Here is a 19,550-nt window from a genome sequence, read left to right as displayed (position 1 = left end):
AAAATAAATATTTTTGTTAAGATTTTATTCAAGGCTTTTATAAAACATTAACATTGTCACCTAAAAACAGACACATATGTAGAATTTTCAAAAGAAATGTTCTCACAGGGAGATGGGCCAACACAGACTGAGCAAAAAGAATAACTAAAAAAGTAGGGGAATCTTAAATCCAGAAAATAACTTAAGCAACCCCTTGTTTTACACATAAGGTTAAAAAAAACAGCCTTCAGAGAAAATAATCTAGCAATCCCAGCAGCACCACTACCACCACAACAGAACCCAAATCTTCATCAGTTTTTTGAATGTCTACTATTTTGAGGTATAACTTTTTTTTTTAACTATTTACCATGGAAACATCATCTCAAGTTTGAACTTTTAAAGCAGAAAACCATTAATGTCCCTTTCCAACATGGAATTTTACAAGCAATTGTAACTGACATTTCCAACTTCCCGGCTGAATGAAGTATAGCACATGCCAATACCTTTTACTAACAAAAACAGAACCAAGTAAAATGGGATCAAGAGCAAAATACTAAGAATTATAGATAGAATTAAGGATCTCAAAGAGGTGAAAAGAAGAGGTAGAGAGAGGGGAAGAAACTGAAATAACAGACAGGTCCCAGATTTAGGAAAAAACTGGAAAAAAAATCGAATTACCAGGGAAACACTAAATTCTAGCTAAATGCATTTTTTGAAAGCAAAGAAAGTAGCTTGTTTTTTGGGGGGTTTTTTTGCAGTACGCAGGCCTCTCACTGTTGTGGCCTCTCCCGTTGCGGAGCACAGGCTCCGGATGCGCAGGCTCAGCGGCCATGGCTCACAGGCCCAGCCGCTCCGCAGCATGTGGGATCTTCCCGGACCGGGGCACGAACCCGTGTCCCCTGCATCGGCAGGCGGACTCTCAACCACTGTGCCACCAGGGAAGCCCAAGAAAGTAGTTTTATATATGCCTGAGGGGAAGTGGTGGTGCTTAAATGATAAACATTTCTTTTTTTTTTATAACTTTATTAATTTGTTTTTACTTTCGGCTGTATTGGGTCTTTGTTGCTGCTCATGGGCTTTCTCTAGTTGATGCAAGCGGACGCTACTCTTTGTTGCGGTACGCGGGCTTCTCATTGTCTTGGCTTCTCTTGTTGCAGAGCACAGGCTCTAGAGCGCAGGCTCAGTTGCTCCGCAGCATGTGGGATCTTCCTGGGCCAGGGCTCGAACCCATGTCTCCTGCATTGGCAGGCAGATTCTTAACCACTGTGCCACCAGGGAAACCCTAAACGTTTGTTCTTAATCATATCATCAAATTTTTTATTTTAAAAATATGAAAAGTAATTCTTCCATTCCCATTGATTTTCTCAAGTTACTGGAAGTTATTTTTGTCTCAGGACACAATATTACCTCAATAGAAATAGCACTCAATAGAAATGAGCACTGCTACTATACAGTTTGGGGGGGCCTCTAAATACTATTTTATAGTAGAAGAAATCAGACTTACATCCTTGAAGAAACACCTGATTTCAGATATGGGGTAGGAATTATGTGATTTTGTGATTTTGGAACACCGAAATGTTGTGGTGTTGTCCCACCAAGTAAGGATGCTTTCAAAGACTAGGAAAGTCATGTCAAAAGAACAAAGGAATAGACCTATATCTATTAAAGAAATTGAGTCAATAATTAGTAATCTTCCAAAATAGAAAGCACCAGGCCCTGATGGATTCACTGGTGAATTCTAGCAAACATTTAAGGTAGAAATTATACAATTCCTCTAGAATCTTTTCCCAAAGGCAGAAACAGAGGGAATACTTCCTAACTCATTTACAAGGTCAACATTACCTTATAACCAATACCAGACAAAGACATTACAAGGAAAGCAATCTACAGACCAATCTCTCATGAACACAGATTCAAAAATCCTCAACAAAGCATAAAAGAACTGTACACCATTACCAAGTGGGATTTAACCCATGTATGCAAGGCTGGTTCAACATGTGAAAATCAAATTAATGTAGCCCATTAATCAATCAACAAGTTAAAAAGGAAAAAAAATCACATGATGATATCAATAAAGAAAAAGCATTTGACAAAATCCAACACCCATTCATGATTAAAAAAACCTCTCAGTAAACTAGAAATAGAGGGGAACTTCCGCTACCTGATAAAGCATATCTATTAAAAAAAAACCTTAAACCTAACATTATACTTAATGGTGAGAAACTTGCAGCTTTCCCACTAAGATCAGGTACAAGGCAAGAATGTTCCCTCTCACTACTCATTTTCAATATCTTACTGGAAACCCTAGCTAATACAAAAGATAAGAAAAGGAAATGAAAGGTATATATAAATTGGAACGGTAAAAATAAACTTATCTTTGCAGATGACATGGTCATCTACATAGAAAATGTAAACGGACCAAAGAGCTCCCGGAATATAGCAAGGTTATAGGATACAGGGTTATAAACGAAAGTCACTTTCCTATATACCAACATAAAAAAGTGGAATTTGAATTTTAAAAATACCTTTTACATTAGCACCCCCCCAAAAATGAAATACTTAGGTGTATTTCATTAACAAAATATGTATAAGATCTGTATGAGGAAAACTACAAAACTCTGATGAACAAAATCAAAATCAAATCATGTTCATGGACAGGAAAACTCAATATTGTCAAGATGTAAGTTCTGCCCAACTTGACCTACAGATTCATGCAATTCCAATCAAAATCCCAACAAGTTTAGCCACAGAGGCATAATATACAGCATAAGGAATATGGTCAGTAATACTGTAATAACTTTGTATGGAGACAGATGGTAACTAGACTTATCATGGTGATCATTTCATAATGCATGAAAATATCAAATCACTTGTATAGTACACCTGAAAATAACATACTGTTGTATGTCAAGTATGTTTCAATTTAAAAAAATTTCCAATAAGGTATTCTGTGGATATCGACAACTGCTTTTAAAGTTATACCAAGACAAAAGATCCTGAACAGTCAACACAAGTTTAAAGGAGAAGAACAAAGTTGTAGGACTGACACTACCCAACTTGAAGACTTACTATAATGCTACAGTAATCATGACAGTGTGGTACTGACAAAAGAATAAACAAATATTATACATCAGTGGAACAAAATAAGAGAGCCCAGAAATATACCCAAATAAATACAGTCAACTGATCTTTGACAAGGGACCCAAATAAATACAGTCAACTGATCTTTGACAATGGAACAAAGACAGTCTTTTCAACTAATGGTGCTAGAATAATTGGACATTGACATGCAAAACAAAAAAAAGTCAATCTGGACACAAACCTTACACCCTTCATAAAAATTAACTCAAAATGGATCATAGACCTTAGTGTACAACATACAACTATGAGACTCCTAGAAGATAACAAAGGAGAAAATCTAGCTGACCTTGGGTTTGGCAATGACTTTTTCAATACAATAACAAAGGCAGGATCCATGAAAGAATAGTTGATAACCTGGACTTCATTAAAATTAGAAACTTCTGCTTTATGAAAGACAATATCAAGAGAATAAGATGATAAACCACACTGGGAGAAAATATTTGCAAAAAACATATCTAACAAAGGACTTTTAACCAAAATACACAAATAACCCTTAAAACTCAAAAATAAGAAAACAACCTGATTAAAAAATGGGCCAAAGACCTTAACAGACACCTCACCAAAAAAGACATACAGATGGCAAATAAGCATGAGAAAATACTCCTCATCACGTGTCATCAGGGAAATACAAATTAAAATGACAATGAGATACTACTATATACCTATTAGGAAGGCCCTAAACACTGACAAATCCAAAATCCTGACATCAAATGTTGGTGAAGATGTGGAGCAACAGGAACTCTCATACATTACTGGTGGGAATGCAAGATGATACCACCACTATGGAAGACAGTTTGGCAGTTTCTTACAAAACTAAACATACTCTTACCCAATGCTCCTTGGTATTTACACAAAGAAGCTGAAAGCTCATGTCCACACAAAAACATGCAAAAGAATGTTTATAGCAACTTTATTGATAACTGCCAAAACTTGGAAGCAACCAATATGTTCTTCAGTAGGTTAATGAGTAAACTGTGGTACATCAAAACAATACTATTTGGCACTTAAAACAAAAAGAGCTATTAAGCCATGAAAATACATGGAGAAAATTTAAATGCACATTACTAAGTGAAAGAAGCCAATATGAAAAGACTGTATGAGCCCAATTATATGACATTCTGGAAAAGGCAAAACTATACAGACAGTATTAAAAAAAAAAAACAAAAAATCAGTGATTGCCAGGGGTTAGGAGTGAGGGAAGGATGAAAAGGCAGAGCACGGAGGATTTTAAGGGCAGTGAAAATATCCGGCATGATACTATAATGATGGATACGTGTCACTATACATTTGTCCAAACCCATAGAAAGTACAATACCAAGAGGGAATCCTAATGTAAAATATGGACAATGGGTGATTATAATGTGTCAATGTAGATTCATCAATTGTAACAAATGTACCACTCTTTTGGCAGGAGAAGGGCATGTGATAATGGTGGAGGCTATGCGTGTGTGGAGGCAAGGAGTATACAGGAAATCTTTTACCTCCTCTTAATTTTGCTGCGAACCTAAAAGTGCTCTAAAAAAAGTAAGTCATTAAAAAATATTTTTTTGAAGGAAATAGAAACTATTCTGAAGGGGCTCCTACTGGCTACATTTGAGGCCATCTGAGAGGGAGGGAGGGAGGAGGGAGGGAGGGAGGAGGGAGGCAGGGTAGTAGCAAAGGGAAAAAATTCTTAAATTACAATGGAGACACCTGGCTATCAGATAAACAGCCAAACATTACTTGCCTCTTGATATATCATAAAAGGTACATAGCATCACCTCTGAAATGTTCTGCCAAAAAAAAATTAACCTAAACGTAAATAGGACTTTAGATCCATTTTCCAGTTTAAAGGACATATAAGAGAGTACGAAGCAAGTTAAATGACATCATGAGGGGCTTCGCTGGTAGCGCAGTGGTTGAAAATCTGCCTGCTAATGCAGGGGACATGGGTTCAAGCCCTGGTCTGGGAGGATCCCACATGCCGCGGAACAACTGGGCCCGTGAGCCACAACTACTGAGGCTGCGCATCTGGAGCTTGTGCTCCGCAATGAGAGAGGCCGCGGCAGTGAGAGGCCCGCACACCACGATGAAGAGTGGCCCCCGCTCGCTGCAACTGGAGAAAGCCCTCGCACAGAAACGAAGACCCAACACAGCCAAAAATAAATAAATAAATTTTTTTAAAAAATGACATCATGAGGAAACAATAACACTAGATCCACAAGATAAATAAATGCCCTAGTTGCATTAGGAAGTTGGTATCATAAAAAAATGAATGAGAAAAAAAGGGGGGGCTGTTATTAAATATTTAAAAGGTACAATATTCACATTCAATATACAGTCCCCAACTAGACACTGGTTTAAATGAACCATAAAAGGCACTTTGGGACAAATAAGGAAATCTGGCAAACTATGCAGTTTATATGTATGATAGTACTTTGATTATACAGAAAATGTTTCTATGTTTTAGAGATGATTATTGAAGTATTCAGTAATTAGTGATAATATATATATATTTAATTCAACATGTTTGAAATTTTTTAAAAAGCAAAAGAGGGTTAAGCTTGTCATTTGGTGCTTCTGTACAAAAGGAAAGGAAATGCTTTTTCATAATAATATTTTTTTTAATTTTTCCAATATTAAAGAGGAAAAGTTAACTTACTAGATAGTATAAGTCTGACAGTTTTCACCACAATGACCACATGTTAAAAGCAAATGTTATACAAACACACAATGCATTTTTAACTGAATGTGCTGTTAGCTTATTTGGAACCACATTTTGGAATTACCAACAAATTTTTAAAAACAAAGATACAAAAAAAAAGAGAGAGAGAGTGAAACTAAAACAGTAAGTTGGGGGCTAGGGGGAGGTAAGCAGGATGGAACTTACCTTTTTTGATATCATTCCAGCACCTGCATTGCGTTTTAGATCTCGGACTATGCTGCATTCCATAACAATAAACTCCTCTAGCTGTTTGGGATGGCATAAACTATTGAAAGGGTGACTCCAAAAAGTGTTGCCATCAATATCTGCAACTAAGAATAAACAAAGAACATTAAAGAACAAAAGAACTGAAGTATTTCAAAAGCCATTAAATGCAGTCCCAGGTGAACGACCAGAGCGTCTGAGCCCGCCTCCAGGGTTTCAGCAGCAGCAAGGCAGCAGGCAGATTTCAGACACTCAGACTCCACCTATACTTTCATCTACAATGGCGGCCCCAAAAGCCATGTGGCTGACAGGGTCTTGGTGCTCTGGCCAGGTGTCAGGTCTGTGACTCTGAGGTAGGAGAGCCAGGTTCAGGACATTGGTCCAGCAGAAACCTCCCGACTCCACGTAATATCAAAAGGCTTTGAAAACTCTCCCAGAGGTCTCCATCTCAACGCTAAGACCCAGCTCGACTCAACGACCAGCAAGCTACAGTGCTGGACACCCAATGCCAAACAACTAGCAAGATAGGAACACAACCCCACCCATTAGCAGAGAGGCTGCCTAAAACCATAATAAGGTAACAGGCACCCCAAAACACACCCCACACGCAGTACTGCCCACCAGAAGGACAATACCCAGTCTCATCCACCAGAACACAGGCACCAGTGCCCTGCACCAGGAAGCCAACACAACCCACTGGACCAACCTCAGCCACTGGGGGCAGACACCAAAAACCGGGAACTACAAACCTGTAGCTTGCAAAAAGGAGACCCCAAACACAGTAAGTTAAGCAAAATGAGAAGACGGAGAAACACACAGCAGATGAAGGAGCAAGATAAAAACCCACCAGACCAAACAAATGAAGACAAAATAGGCAGTCTACCTGAATAAAAAATTCAGAATAATGATAGTAAAGATGATCCAAAATCTTGGAAACAGAATGAAGAAAATACAAGAAATGTTTAACAAGGACCTAGAAGAACTAAAGAGCAAACAAACAATGATGAACAACACAATAAATGAAATTAAAAATTCTCTACAAGGCATCAATAGCAGAAAAACTGAGGCAGAAGAACAGATAAGTGACCAGGAAGATAAAATAGTGGAAATAACTACTGCAGAGCAGAATAAAGAAAAAAGAATGAAAAGAATTGAAGATAGGCTCAGAGACCTCTGGGACAACATTAAACACACCAACATTCAAATTATAGGGGTTCCAGAAGAAGAAAAGAAAAAGAAAGCGGCTGAGAAAATATTTGAAGAGATTATAGTTGAAAACTTCCCTAATATGGGAAAAGAAATAGTTAATCAAGTCCAGGAAATGCAGAGGGTCCCATACAGGATAAATCCAAGGAGAGACATGCCAAGACACATATTAATCAAACTATCAAAAATTAAATACAAAGAAAAAACATTAAAAGCACCAAGGGAAAAACAACAAATAACATTCAAAATCCTCAAAAGGTTAATAGCTGATCTTTCAGCAGAAACTCTGCAAGCCAGAAGGGAGTGGCAGGACATATTTTAAGTGATGAAAGGGAAAAACCTACAACCAAGATTACTATACCCAGGAAGGATCTCAGATTCGATGCAGAAATTAAAACCTTTACAGACAAGCAAAACCTAAGAGAATTCAGCACCACCAAATCAGCTTTACAAAAAACACTAAGGAACTTCTCTGCACAGGAAACACAAGAGAACGAAAAGACCTTCAATAACAAACCCAAAACAATTAAGAAAATGGCAATAGGAACATACATATCAATAATTAACTTAAATATAAACGGATTAAATGCTCCAACCAAAAGACATACACTTGCTGAATGGATACAAAAACAAGACCAGTATACATGCTGTCTACAAGAGACCCACTTCAGACCTAGGGACACATACAGACTGAAAGTGAGAGGATGCAAAAAGATATTCCATGCAAATGGGAAACCAAAAGAAAGCTGGAGTAGCAATTCTTATATCACACAAAATAGACTTTAAAATAAAGACTATTACAAGAGACAAAGAAGGACACTACATAATGATCAAGGGATCAATCCAAGAAGAAGATATAACAATTGTAAACATTTATGTACCCAATGAAGGAGCACCGCAATACATAAGGCAAATGCTAACAGCCATAAAAGGGGAAATCGACAGTAACACAATCATAGTAGCGGACTTTAAAACCTCGCTTTCACCAATGGACAGCACACGCAAAATGAAAATAAATAAGGAGACACAAGCTTTAAATAATACATGAAACAAGATGGATTTAATTGATATTTATAGGACATTCCATCCAAAACAACTGAATACACATTCGTCTCAAGTGCTCACAGAACATTCTCCAGGATAGATCATACCTTGGGTCACAAATCAAGCCTTGGTAAATTTAAGAAAACTGAAATTATATCAAGTATCTTTTCTGACCACAATGCTATGAGACTAGATGTCAATTACAGGAAAAAATCTGTAAAAAATACAAACACATGGAAGCTAGACAATACACTACTTAATAACCAAGAGATCACTGAAGAAATCAAAGAGGAAATCAAAAAATACCTCCAAACAAATGACAATTAAAACATGACAGCTCAAAACCTGTAGGATGCAGCAAAAGAAGTTCTAAGAGGGAAGTTTACAGCAATACAATCCTACCTTAAGAAACAAGAAACATCTCAAACAAACCAACATTACACTTAAAGCAATTAGAGAAAGAAGAACAAAAAACCCACAAAGTTAGCAGAAGGAACGAAATCATAAAGATCACATCAGAAATAAATGAAAAATAAATGAGGGAAACGATAGCAAACATCAGCTGGTTCTTTGATGACATAAAGAAAACTGATAAACCATTACCCAGACACATCAAGAAAAAAAGGAAGAAGACTCAAACAACAGAATTAGAAATGAAAAAGGAGAAGTAACAACTGACACTGCAGAAATGCAAAGGATCATGAGAGATTACTACAAGCAACTATATGCCAATAAAATGGACAACCTGGAAGAAATGGACAAATTCTTAGAAATGCACAACCTTCCAAGACTGAACCAGGAAGAAACAGAAAATATGAACAGACCAATCACAAGCACTGAAATTGAAACTTGATTAAAAAATCTTCCAACAAACAAAAGCCCAGGACCAGATGGCTTCACAGGCGAATTCTATCAAACATATAGAGAAGGGCTAACACCCATCCTTCTCAAACTCTTCCAAAATATAGCACAGGGAGGAACACACCCAAACTCATTCTACGAGGCCAACAACACCCTGATACCAAAACCAGACAAAGGTGTCACAAAAGAAGAAAACTAGAGGCCGATATCACTGATGAACACAGATGCAGAAATCTTCAACAAAATACTAGCAAACAGAACCCAATAGCACATTAAAAGGATCATACACCATGATCAAGTGGGGTTTATCCCAGGAATGCAAGGATTCTTCAGTATACGCAGACCAATCAATGTGATACACCATATTAACAAACTGAAGGAGAAAAACCATATGATCACCTCAATAGATGCAGACAAAGCTTTTGACAAAATTCAACACCCATTTATGATAAAAACCCTGCAGAAAGTAGGCATAGAGGGAACTTTCCTCAACATAATAAAGGCCATATATGACAAACCCACAGCCAACATCGTGCTCAATGGTGAAAACCTGAAAGCATTTCCACTAAGATCAGGAACAAGACAAGGTTGCCCACTCTCACCACTATTATTCAACATAGTTTTGGAAGTTTTAGCCATAGCAATCAGGGAAGAAAAAGAAACAAAAGGAATCCAAAAAGGAAAGAAGAAGTAAAGTTGTCACTCTTTGCAGATGACATGATACTATACATACAGAATCCTAAAGATGCTATCAGAAAACTACTAGAGCTAGTCAATGAATTTGGTAAAGTAGCAGGATACAAAATTAATGCACAAAAATCTCTGGCATTCCAATACACTAATGATGAAAAATCTGAAAGTGAAATTAAGAAAGCACTCCCATTTACCACTGCAACAAAAAGAATAAAATATCTAGGAATAAACCTACCTAAGGAGACAAAAGACCTGTATGCAGAAAATTATAAGACACTGATGAAAGAAATTAAAGATGATACAAAGAGATGCAGAGATATACCATGTTCTTGGATTGGAAGAATCAACATTGTGAAAATGACTATACTACCCAAAGCAACCTACAGATTCAATGCAATCCCTATCAAACTATCACTGGCATTTTTCACAGAACTAGAACAAAAAATTTCACAATTTGTATGGAAATGCAAAAGACCCTGAATAGCCAAAGCAATCTTGAGAAAATGGAGCTGGAGGAATCAGGCTCCCTGACTTCAGACTATACTACAAAGCTACAGTAATCAAGACAGTATGGTACTGGTACAAAAACAGAAATATAGATCAATGGAACAGGATAGGAAGCCCAGAGATAAACCCACACACATATGGTCACCTTATCTTTGGTAAAGGTGGCAAGAATATACAATGCAGAAAAGACATCATCTTTAATAAGTGGTGCTGGGAAAATCGGACAGGTACATGTAAAAATATGAAATTAGAACACTGCCTAACACCATACACAAAAATAAACTCAAAATGGATTAAAAACCTAAATTTAAGGCTGGACACTATCAAACTCTTAGAGGAAAACATAGGCAGAACACTCTATGACATAAATCACAGCAAGATCCTTTTTGACCCACCTCCTACAGAAAGGGAAATAACAACAAAAATAAACAAATGGGACCTAATTAAACTTAAAAGCTTTTGCACAGCAAAGGAAACCATAAACAAGACCAAAAGATAACCCTCAGAATGGGAGAAAGTATTTGCCAACAAAGCAACTGACAAAGGATGAATCTCCAAAATATACATGCAGCTCATGCAGCTCAATATCAAAAAAAAAAAACAACCCAATCCAGAAATAGGCAGAAGACCTAAACAGACATTTCTCCAAAGAAGATATACAGATTGCCAACAAACACATTAAAGGATGCTCAACATCACTAATCATTAGAGAAATGCAAATCAAAACTACAATGAGGTATCATTTCACACCGGTCAGAATGGCCATCATCAAAACATCTACAAACAATAAATGCTGGAGAGGGTGTGGAGAAAAGGGAACCCTCTTGCACTGTTGCTTGGAATGTAAATTGATAAAGCCACTATGGAGAACAGTATGGAGGTTCCTTAAAAAACTAAAAATAGAACTACATATGAACCAGCAATCCCACTACTGGACATATACCATGAGAAAACCATAATTCAAAACGAGTCATGTACCACAGTGTTCATTTCAGCACTCTTTACAATAGCCAGGACATGGAAGCAATCTTAGTGTCCATCAACAGATGAATGGATAAATATGTGGCACATATATACAATGGAATATTACTCAGCCATAGAAAGAAACGAAATAGTTATTTGTAGTGAGGTGGATGGACCTAGAGACTCTCATACAGAGTGAAGTAAGTCAGAAAGAAAAAAACAAACACCGTATGCTAACACATATATATGGAATCTAAAAAAAAATGGTCCTGAAGAACCTAGAAGCAGGACAGGAATAAAGATGCAGACATAGAGAATGGACTTGAGGACACGGGGAGGGGGACGGTAAGCTGGGACGAAGTGAGAGAGTGCCATGGACATATATACACTACCAAATGTAAAATAGATAGCTAGTGGGAAGCAGCCGCATAGCACAGGGATATCAGCTCGGTGCTTTGTGACCACATAGAGGGGTGGGATAGGGAGGGTGTGAGGGAGATGCAAGAGGGAGGAGACACGGGGATATATGTGTATGTATAGCTGATTCAGTTTGTTATAAAGCAGAAACTAACACACCATTGTAAAGCAATTATACTCTAAATGGAATACAACTAATAAAAATTTAAAAGTTCACAGAAATCTTTCTTCAAACAAAAAAATACAAGGATAACTTATTAAAAGCTTTAAAAATTCCAGTATTTTAAAACACCGTATGGTAAAAATTTTAACCACTGTATAGTACTTTTTTAAAACAATGTTACTAAGAATGCTTAATAAAATTAACAACATTAACAAATTATTACTGCTTGCTGGAGAGAACTGTCAAGGCAAATAGCTTCGTAAACTTACCTTGTAGGGTATTTGGATCTATGAGATGGATGACGCTGGTTACTCGAATACACACACAAATCTGGTTCATGTTTCCCAGGCTTTGTGCCAGTTTTGGAGACAGACAAACAACATTATCCTAGGCGTAAGAACTAACATTTAGTATGAAGGAAATCCTAAGTAACAGTCTCCAGTAAACAATCATCAATGTAAAGCTGATCCAAGCGCATTTGCCCAAACCAAAATGTCATTTTTAATTCTATGTATCAACAAAGGGCCTAAAAAAAAGAATCAGACCTTAAAGAAACAGAAAATAAGCTACACCTTCTTAAGATGGGAATATCTGTCTTAATAAAAATGCTTTAAAAAATATTTTCCAGATTCTTCACCAAACTATTAAGTTTGTTTCAATTTTATTAAAGTGTGAACGCCTGCTTTTTACTCTATGTTAATATAGTTTACATTCCAAGCAAAGTATTATAAACACCAGAAGGAGAGTGATTTTCTAATCTATTTGTGCCTTCATTTAATCTCTATAAAAATTAATTTCAGGGACTTCCCTGGTGGCGCAGTGGTTAAGAATCCACCTACCAATGCAGGGGACACGGGTTTGACCCCTAGTCCGCAAAGGTCCCACATGCCGTGGTGCACCACAACCTGTACTCTAGGGCCTGCGTTCCACAACTACTGAAGCCCGCGCCCAGAGCCCATGCTCTGCAACAAGAGAAGCCACTGCAATGAAAAGCCTACGCACCGCAACAAAGAGAAGCCCCCGTTCGCCACAACTAGAGAAAGCCCTCATGCAGCAATGAGGACCCTACACAGCTAAAAATAATTTTTTTAAAAAACATAACCATTATTAAAAAAAAATTAATTTCAGAGGAGCCACGTGTTCCTCCTTCTTGTCTACATGTACCAATATGAAATCAAAGATCTAATGCCCCCTTAAAAGCACATATGCCTATGTGTGCATCAGGAAGTATTACCACCAATGTGGTTTACTGCTTTTAAGCTGTTATTGAAATATAAAAAGGATCTGGGTTATATTTTAAGCTGTATCTGTTCACAAGCCTCCCCCACTGAAGGAACATTCTGTGCCTCCCTAATGGCACCTAGTTCAGTCCTTTTCCTTTTTTTTTTTTTTAACGTAGTAAGAGTCTCCAAAGATTAATGAAAAAACTTCTTTACACTGTGTATTTATCCAGATACCTGTATGAGTCTCTCAAAGCACTTAATACACATGGCCTAAATATGCCCTCACACCTAGATTCATATTTCCCCAGTTTTACACCAGGAAAATGTTCACTATTTTAAACTAGGAGTCTGCAAATAAGATTCTCAGGCCAAATTTTTGTAAATAAAGTTTTGCTGGAACACAGCCTCAGCCCTTCATTTACCTATTATCTATGGCTACTTTTGTGCAACAACAGCACAGTTGAGTAATTGCAAAACCGATTATATAGCCTAAAAGCTGAAAATATTTACTATCTGGCCCTTTACAGAAAAAATTTGCTGACTTGGTTTTAAGCCATCATTTCATCCCTGGTAGTGTGCTACACCATAAATTAGTGATAACTTTAAAGCCTCAGAGTCACAGACCTAGACACAAATCCTGGCTTCATCATTTTGTAGTTATGTAACTTTGGGCAAGTCATCTAACCTCCCCAAGCTTCAATTTCCTCATCTTCAAATGATGATATGACTTACTCCCGTTGTTATGAGACTTGAAGAGGTGAAATATACTTATAATAATAAGTATAAGAGATAACTTTATGTAGAATGCTCACAATAAATTATGGCATTTATTATTAGTGATTTAAACATGGACATGCAAGTTCCTACGTGGCAGAGACCTCTAGTACTTAATCCTTAACACACAGCCTTCTATACAATAGATCCTCAATAACTATTTGTTGAATTTTAATTCATTTATATTTTTGAAGCAGAGTTTTACCTTAGTACAATTAATGAAATGATAATCTATGTCTTAAGTGTTATTCAGATTATATTTTTAAAATCACAAGGATTTCCCTGGTGGTGAAGTGATTAAGAATCCACCTGCCAATGCAGGCAACATGGGTTCGAGCCCTGGTCCAGGAAGATCCCACATGCTGCGGAGCAACTAATCCCGTGTGCCACAACTACTGAAGCCTGCGTGCCTAGAGTCCATGCTCCACAACAAGAGAAGCCACCGCCATGAGAAGCTCGCGCACCACAATGAAGAGCAGCCCCCCGCTCGCCACAACTAGAGAAAGCCCACGTGCAGCAACAGAGACCCAACACAGCCAAAAATAAATAAATAAATTTTTTTAAAAATCACAAAAATAATTCTGTGATCTCCTTTCCACAATACTGTTTAATTTTATCATGCCAAAATCCAGTTTGCATATATTCCACAAAGTGGTTCACTGATAATTATTTTAAAGTAATTTCCTGTATTCAAAGTTTCACAGAACTGTCAAGTGTCCACTAGGACTGCCAAAGTTTAAGGAATTCGCACCATAAAACTGCAACCAGGCCTTTTAATTAGTACACCAAAAATTTATAATTTTAAGCATGATTACTTTTAAACATCTTTTTAACATGGCTGAAATGTGTCAGCAACCATTAAGAAGGAGGTTTTCTAAATGTTTAACCAATCCCAGAAGGAAACCAGGACCTAATAATTACATATAAACCAATTAAGAAGGACATGGATTAAGCTGGGCTTCCCTGGTGGCGCAGTGGTTGAGAGTCCGCCTGCGGATCCAGGGGACACGGGTTCGTGCCCCTGTCTGGGAAGATCCCACATGCCGCGGAGCGGCTGGGCCAGTGAGCCATGGCCGCTGGGCTTGCGCGTCCGGAGCCTGTGCTCCGCAACGGGAGAGGCCACAACAGTGAGAGGCCCGCGTACGGCAAAAAAAAAAAAGAAAGAAGGACATGGATTAATTAAATGAGAAAAAGTACCTTGCATATTGGAACAATTTCCACAGAAAAAGTGCTTTTGTAATTGTATGTGTTACTATGGACATCCTGAGAGATCAGTCTCTGTGAGGCTTTGTATCTGTTAAGAGAAAAAGTTAATCATATAAAAAAACAAAGGTCCTTACTTGTAACAAGTCTCAAGAATATAAACATCAAAACAAATCATTACTGTCCAAGGTCTGAAACAGCAATGCCTGCTATGGTGAACCCTCATTTCGTCCACTTCATTTAAAAACTTCACCAATCTGACTGCACCCTACCTATTTTCAACTTTACCTACTGAAAACCTCCAAAACATGCCCTTGGCTTAGACCAATCTAGTCTACATATAGCATCCATTAAAAGCCACACTAATGCCTGCCCAAAGTCATTGTTCACACTAATCTCACTTTTCAATACAAACTCTACTTTTGAAAATTTCCCCATTTTATGAGCTTAAGTTCTTCCTCTTCCATGAAGTTTCTCCCCAAAGTCCTCTACCCCCGTTTTTCTTCTCGCTTATTTAAACATATTCAATCAGTGGTTCAGTACTACAGTGCTTACTATTGTGGGGTGAGGTCTAGCTCCCCAAAGAGATTGCTAATGCTCTTTGGCTAATACTTCCCTTAAAATGGTTAATCCAATAAATACTTACTGACTGTGTAAGTATCCCTACTATAATTTAAATATTTTAAGATAGGATGCCAAAGCCTGAAGAATGGATGTGACCTAAGTTCATTCCCAGTTCCCTGGATTTAATCACATGTACGTTCAAAACATACCTAGTGGGAACCGTACACTGAAGAAATTCTACCATCTTCTGAGCATGTTGTTTTGAGGAATAATAGAAATCCAGACCATCTTTTAAAGAAAAAAGCCATGTTAAAATAATACCACAAAGTAAGATTTTCCTCTGCTAACATGATTATACCAAAAATTCAATGCATATTAAACAATTACAATATTCTAGCCATAGCACAGGAGGAATACCGTTATCACTTAAAGGCTTGTTTGACAAAAGGATAGACAAATCCGATAAATACTAACAAAACAAGATGCCCAATTTAAATTTCAGACAGAATAAAATTAAGGTTAAAAGAAAACAATATTAAACAGAAGGATATTTTATGTAATAAATGGAACAATCTACCAAGAAGACAATAGGAATTCATCTAATAGCAGCACTGAGATGAAGAAAACAAAAACTATTAAAAAGAATAAAATTAACAAATGTTAATACACATGCAATCATTGTGGGAGACCAGTATAAGACTATCAAAACCAAAATGACCAAAATGACCAAAAATAGGGAGGATACATAGAACTTGAAAAACCAAGTATCAAGGTTGATTTAATTGACATTGTAGAACATGGTCCCAAGAAAGACTATTATTTTCAAAAAGTCATAGAATATTCATAAAATAATCACATCTAAGAATAAAAAAATTCAATAAATTCCAAACAGCAGAAATTACTACAATGTTATCTGATCACAATGCAGTACCATTAAAAATAAGCAGCAAAGAGATAACTAAAAGCAAACTACCTGCTAAGAAATGTTTAGAGATATTCTTCCAAACAACTCAGCTAACTAGGAAGACTAAAATAACTTCGAATAGCCAAAACAATTTTGAAGGCGACCAAAGTTGTCAGGAATTTACACTTCCCAATTTCAAAACTCAATAACTTTAGGTAGTCAAGACAGTGAGGTACTAGTATATTAAGAATAGATTATACAGATCTACAGAACAGACTTGAGAATCCAGAAATAAACCCTTACATTTATAGTCAATAAATCTTTGACAGAGGATCCAAGGCAATTCATTGGGAAAAGAATAGTCTTTTCACTAGGAAAACAGGCTATCCACATGGGAAAAGATGAATTTAGACCCTTACACCATGCACAAATATTAACTCAAAAGGGTTAGACTTAAATATAAGAGCTAAAATTATAAAACATTTGAAAGAAACAGGAGAAAATCTTTCTGATATCAATTAGACAAGAGTTCTTAAACATGACACCAAAAGCATGCTATTTAAAAAATGATAAATTAGACTTCAAAATTTAGAAATTTCACAATTCAAAAGACACCATTTCATGCAGGCATCACACATCCTAATTTCAAAATATATTACAAAGTTACAGTAATCAAAACAGTATGGTATCGACAAAAAGACAAGTCTATAGAATCAATCCACACATACAGTTAACTGATCTTCAACAAGTGTGCCACAAATACATGGTGGGGAAATGATAGTCTCTTCAACAAACGGCATTGGAAAAACTGGATATCCACATGCAAAAGAATGAAATTGAACTCATCTTACAAAAATCAACTCAAAACAGATTAAAAAGACTCAAATGTAAGACCTGAAACCATAGAACTTCTACGAGAAAACATACAAAAAAAGCTTCATGACACTGGTCTTGGCAATGATTTCATGGATGACACCAAAACAAAAACAAAAATAAACAACTGAGACTACATCAAACCCAAAAAGCTTCCACACAGCAAAAGAAACAATCACCACAGTGAAAGGGCAACCTACAGAATTGGAGAAAATATTTGCAGACCATGTATCTGCAAAGGGGTTAATCTCCAAAATCTATTAGGAATTCCTACAGGTCAACAGCAAAAAAAACTAATAACCCAATTAAGCAACAGGCAGAGGAACAAGACATTTCTCCAAAGAAGATGTGCAAATGGCAAATAGGTATATGAAAAAAGCTCAATGTTGTTAATCGTCAGGGAAATGCAAATCCAAACCACAATAAGTTTACATTTCACACCTGTCAGGATGGCTATTACCAAAAAAACCCACAAAAGACAATTAGTACTGGCGAGAACATGGAAATACTGGAACCCTTGTACACTACTACGGAGAATATAAAACTGTGCAGCCACTATGGAAGATAGTCCAGATGTTCTTCAAAAAATTAAAAATAGAACTACCATATAATCCAGTAATCCTATTTCTAGGTATTTATTCAAAAGAAGCGAAATCAAGATCTCCCATGTTTACTGCAGCACTATTCACTACAGCCAAGATGATGGACATTTAGGTTGTTTCCACAACAGATGAATGGTTAAAATGTGATATACACCTCCAATGGAACATTATTCAGCCTTAAAAAGGAAGGAAATTCTACAATGTACAAAAACATGGACTAACCTTGAGGACATTATGCAAAGTGAAATAAGCCAGTCACAGAAAGACAGATACTGCATGATTCTACTCATATGAGGTATCTAAAATAGTCAAATTCATTGAATTAAACAGTGGAATGATGGTTGCCAGAGAGGAGGGGGAAATGAGGAGTGACTAGTTAATGGGCATAAAGTTTAAGTTAAGCAAGAGATTAAGCTCTAGAGATATGCTGTATAACACTATACTTACAGTCAACTATAATGTATTATACACTTAAAAATTTAAGAGGGTAGATTTTATGTTAAGTGTTCTTATCACAATTTTAAAAAAAGACCCATTAAGAAAATGGAAAGATAAACTAGGAGAAAATATTTACAAATCATATGTGATGAGGGGCTTGTATCCAGTGTATATTTTAATAACTCTTACAACTTCAGACAACCCAATCAAAAACTGGGCAAAATATTTAAACAGCTATTTCACCAAAAAAGATACAGAAATGGCTAATAAGCTCATGAAAGATAATCAACATCATTAGTCATTTGGGAAATGCACATTAAAACCACAATGAGATACCACTTCAAATTATCCTCTAAAACGGCTATTTATAAAAAGAAACAATAGCAAGTGTTGATGAGGATATGCAGAAACTAGAACCCTCAAACACTGCTGATGGGAATATAAAATGATACAGCCACTTTGGAAACACTTTAGTAGTTTCTTAAAAAGATAAATATAAATTTACCATATGACTCAGCAATTCTACACCTAGGTATGTACTCAAGAGCATCAAATAGCTGAGATACTTGGTGAGAAAAAAAAGAAATATGCAATGGGTAGTGGAAAAAGTCAGCTTTAAGTACCAGCTACAGAGCCAATATGATACTCAGAAAATTTATTAAGTCTACATATTAGCAACTGAAAATAAACTAAGCTTTCAATTAATTCAAACAAAAAACTAAAGAAAGTAGAAGGGAAAAAAATTGTATAACTATGTATGGTGATGTATGTTAACTAGACTTAATAGGGTGACCATTCAGCAATATACACAAATATTCAATCAATATATTGTATACCTGAAACTAATATAATGTTTTATGTCAATTCTACAATTCTACCTCAATTAAAAAAATTTTTAAATAGAAGGATTAGTAACAAAAGCAAAAATTAAGAAAAAGTAAGACTTTCTTGATAAAACTAACTTTGAAAAAACTAGAATAGACAAAACTTTGGCAAATCTGATGGGAACGGGGAGAGAGAGGAAGTGAAGGGAGATGAAAAAAGACAAACAACATTAGCAAAAATAAAGAAGATACAATGATAGTTA

The 19,550-nt window shown here is 36.4% G+C and overlaps 1 protein-coding gene across 1 annotated transcript in view; it reads right to left on the bottom strand.

Annotated features, from left to right (window-relative positions):
- NMD3 (NMD3 ribosome export adaptor) overlaps positions 1-19,550 on the bottom strand; it is a 39,804-nt gene that overhangs the window by 5,274 nt on the left and 14,980 nt on the right. The window contains exons 8-11 of the mRNA XM_067737949.1: positions 15,856-15,934; positions 15,077-15,173; positions 12,152-12,269; positions 5,990-6,135 (exon numbers count right to left, since the gene is read on the bottom strand). Of these exons, the coding sequence (XP_067594050.1) occupies positions 5,990-6,135; positions 12,152-12,269; positions 15,077-15,173; positions 15,856-15,934 (440 nt within the window). The remainder of the gene's footprint in view (positions 1-5,989; positions 6,136-12,151; positions 12,270-15,076; positions 15,174-15,855; positions 15,935-19,550) is intronic.

This window comes from Pseudorca crassidens, chromosome 5 (assembly GCF_039906515.1).
Source record: "Pseudorca crassidens isolate mPseCra1 chromosome 5, mPseCra1.hap1, whole genome shotgun sequence".
Taxonomy (NCBI): domain Eukaryota; kingdom Metazoa; phylum Chordata; class Mammalia; order Artiodactyla; family Delphinidae; genus Pseudorca; species Pseudorca crassidens.
This window is presented reverse-complemented; position numbering and strand designations above follow the sequence as displayed.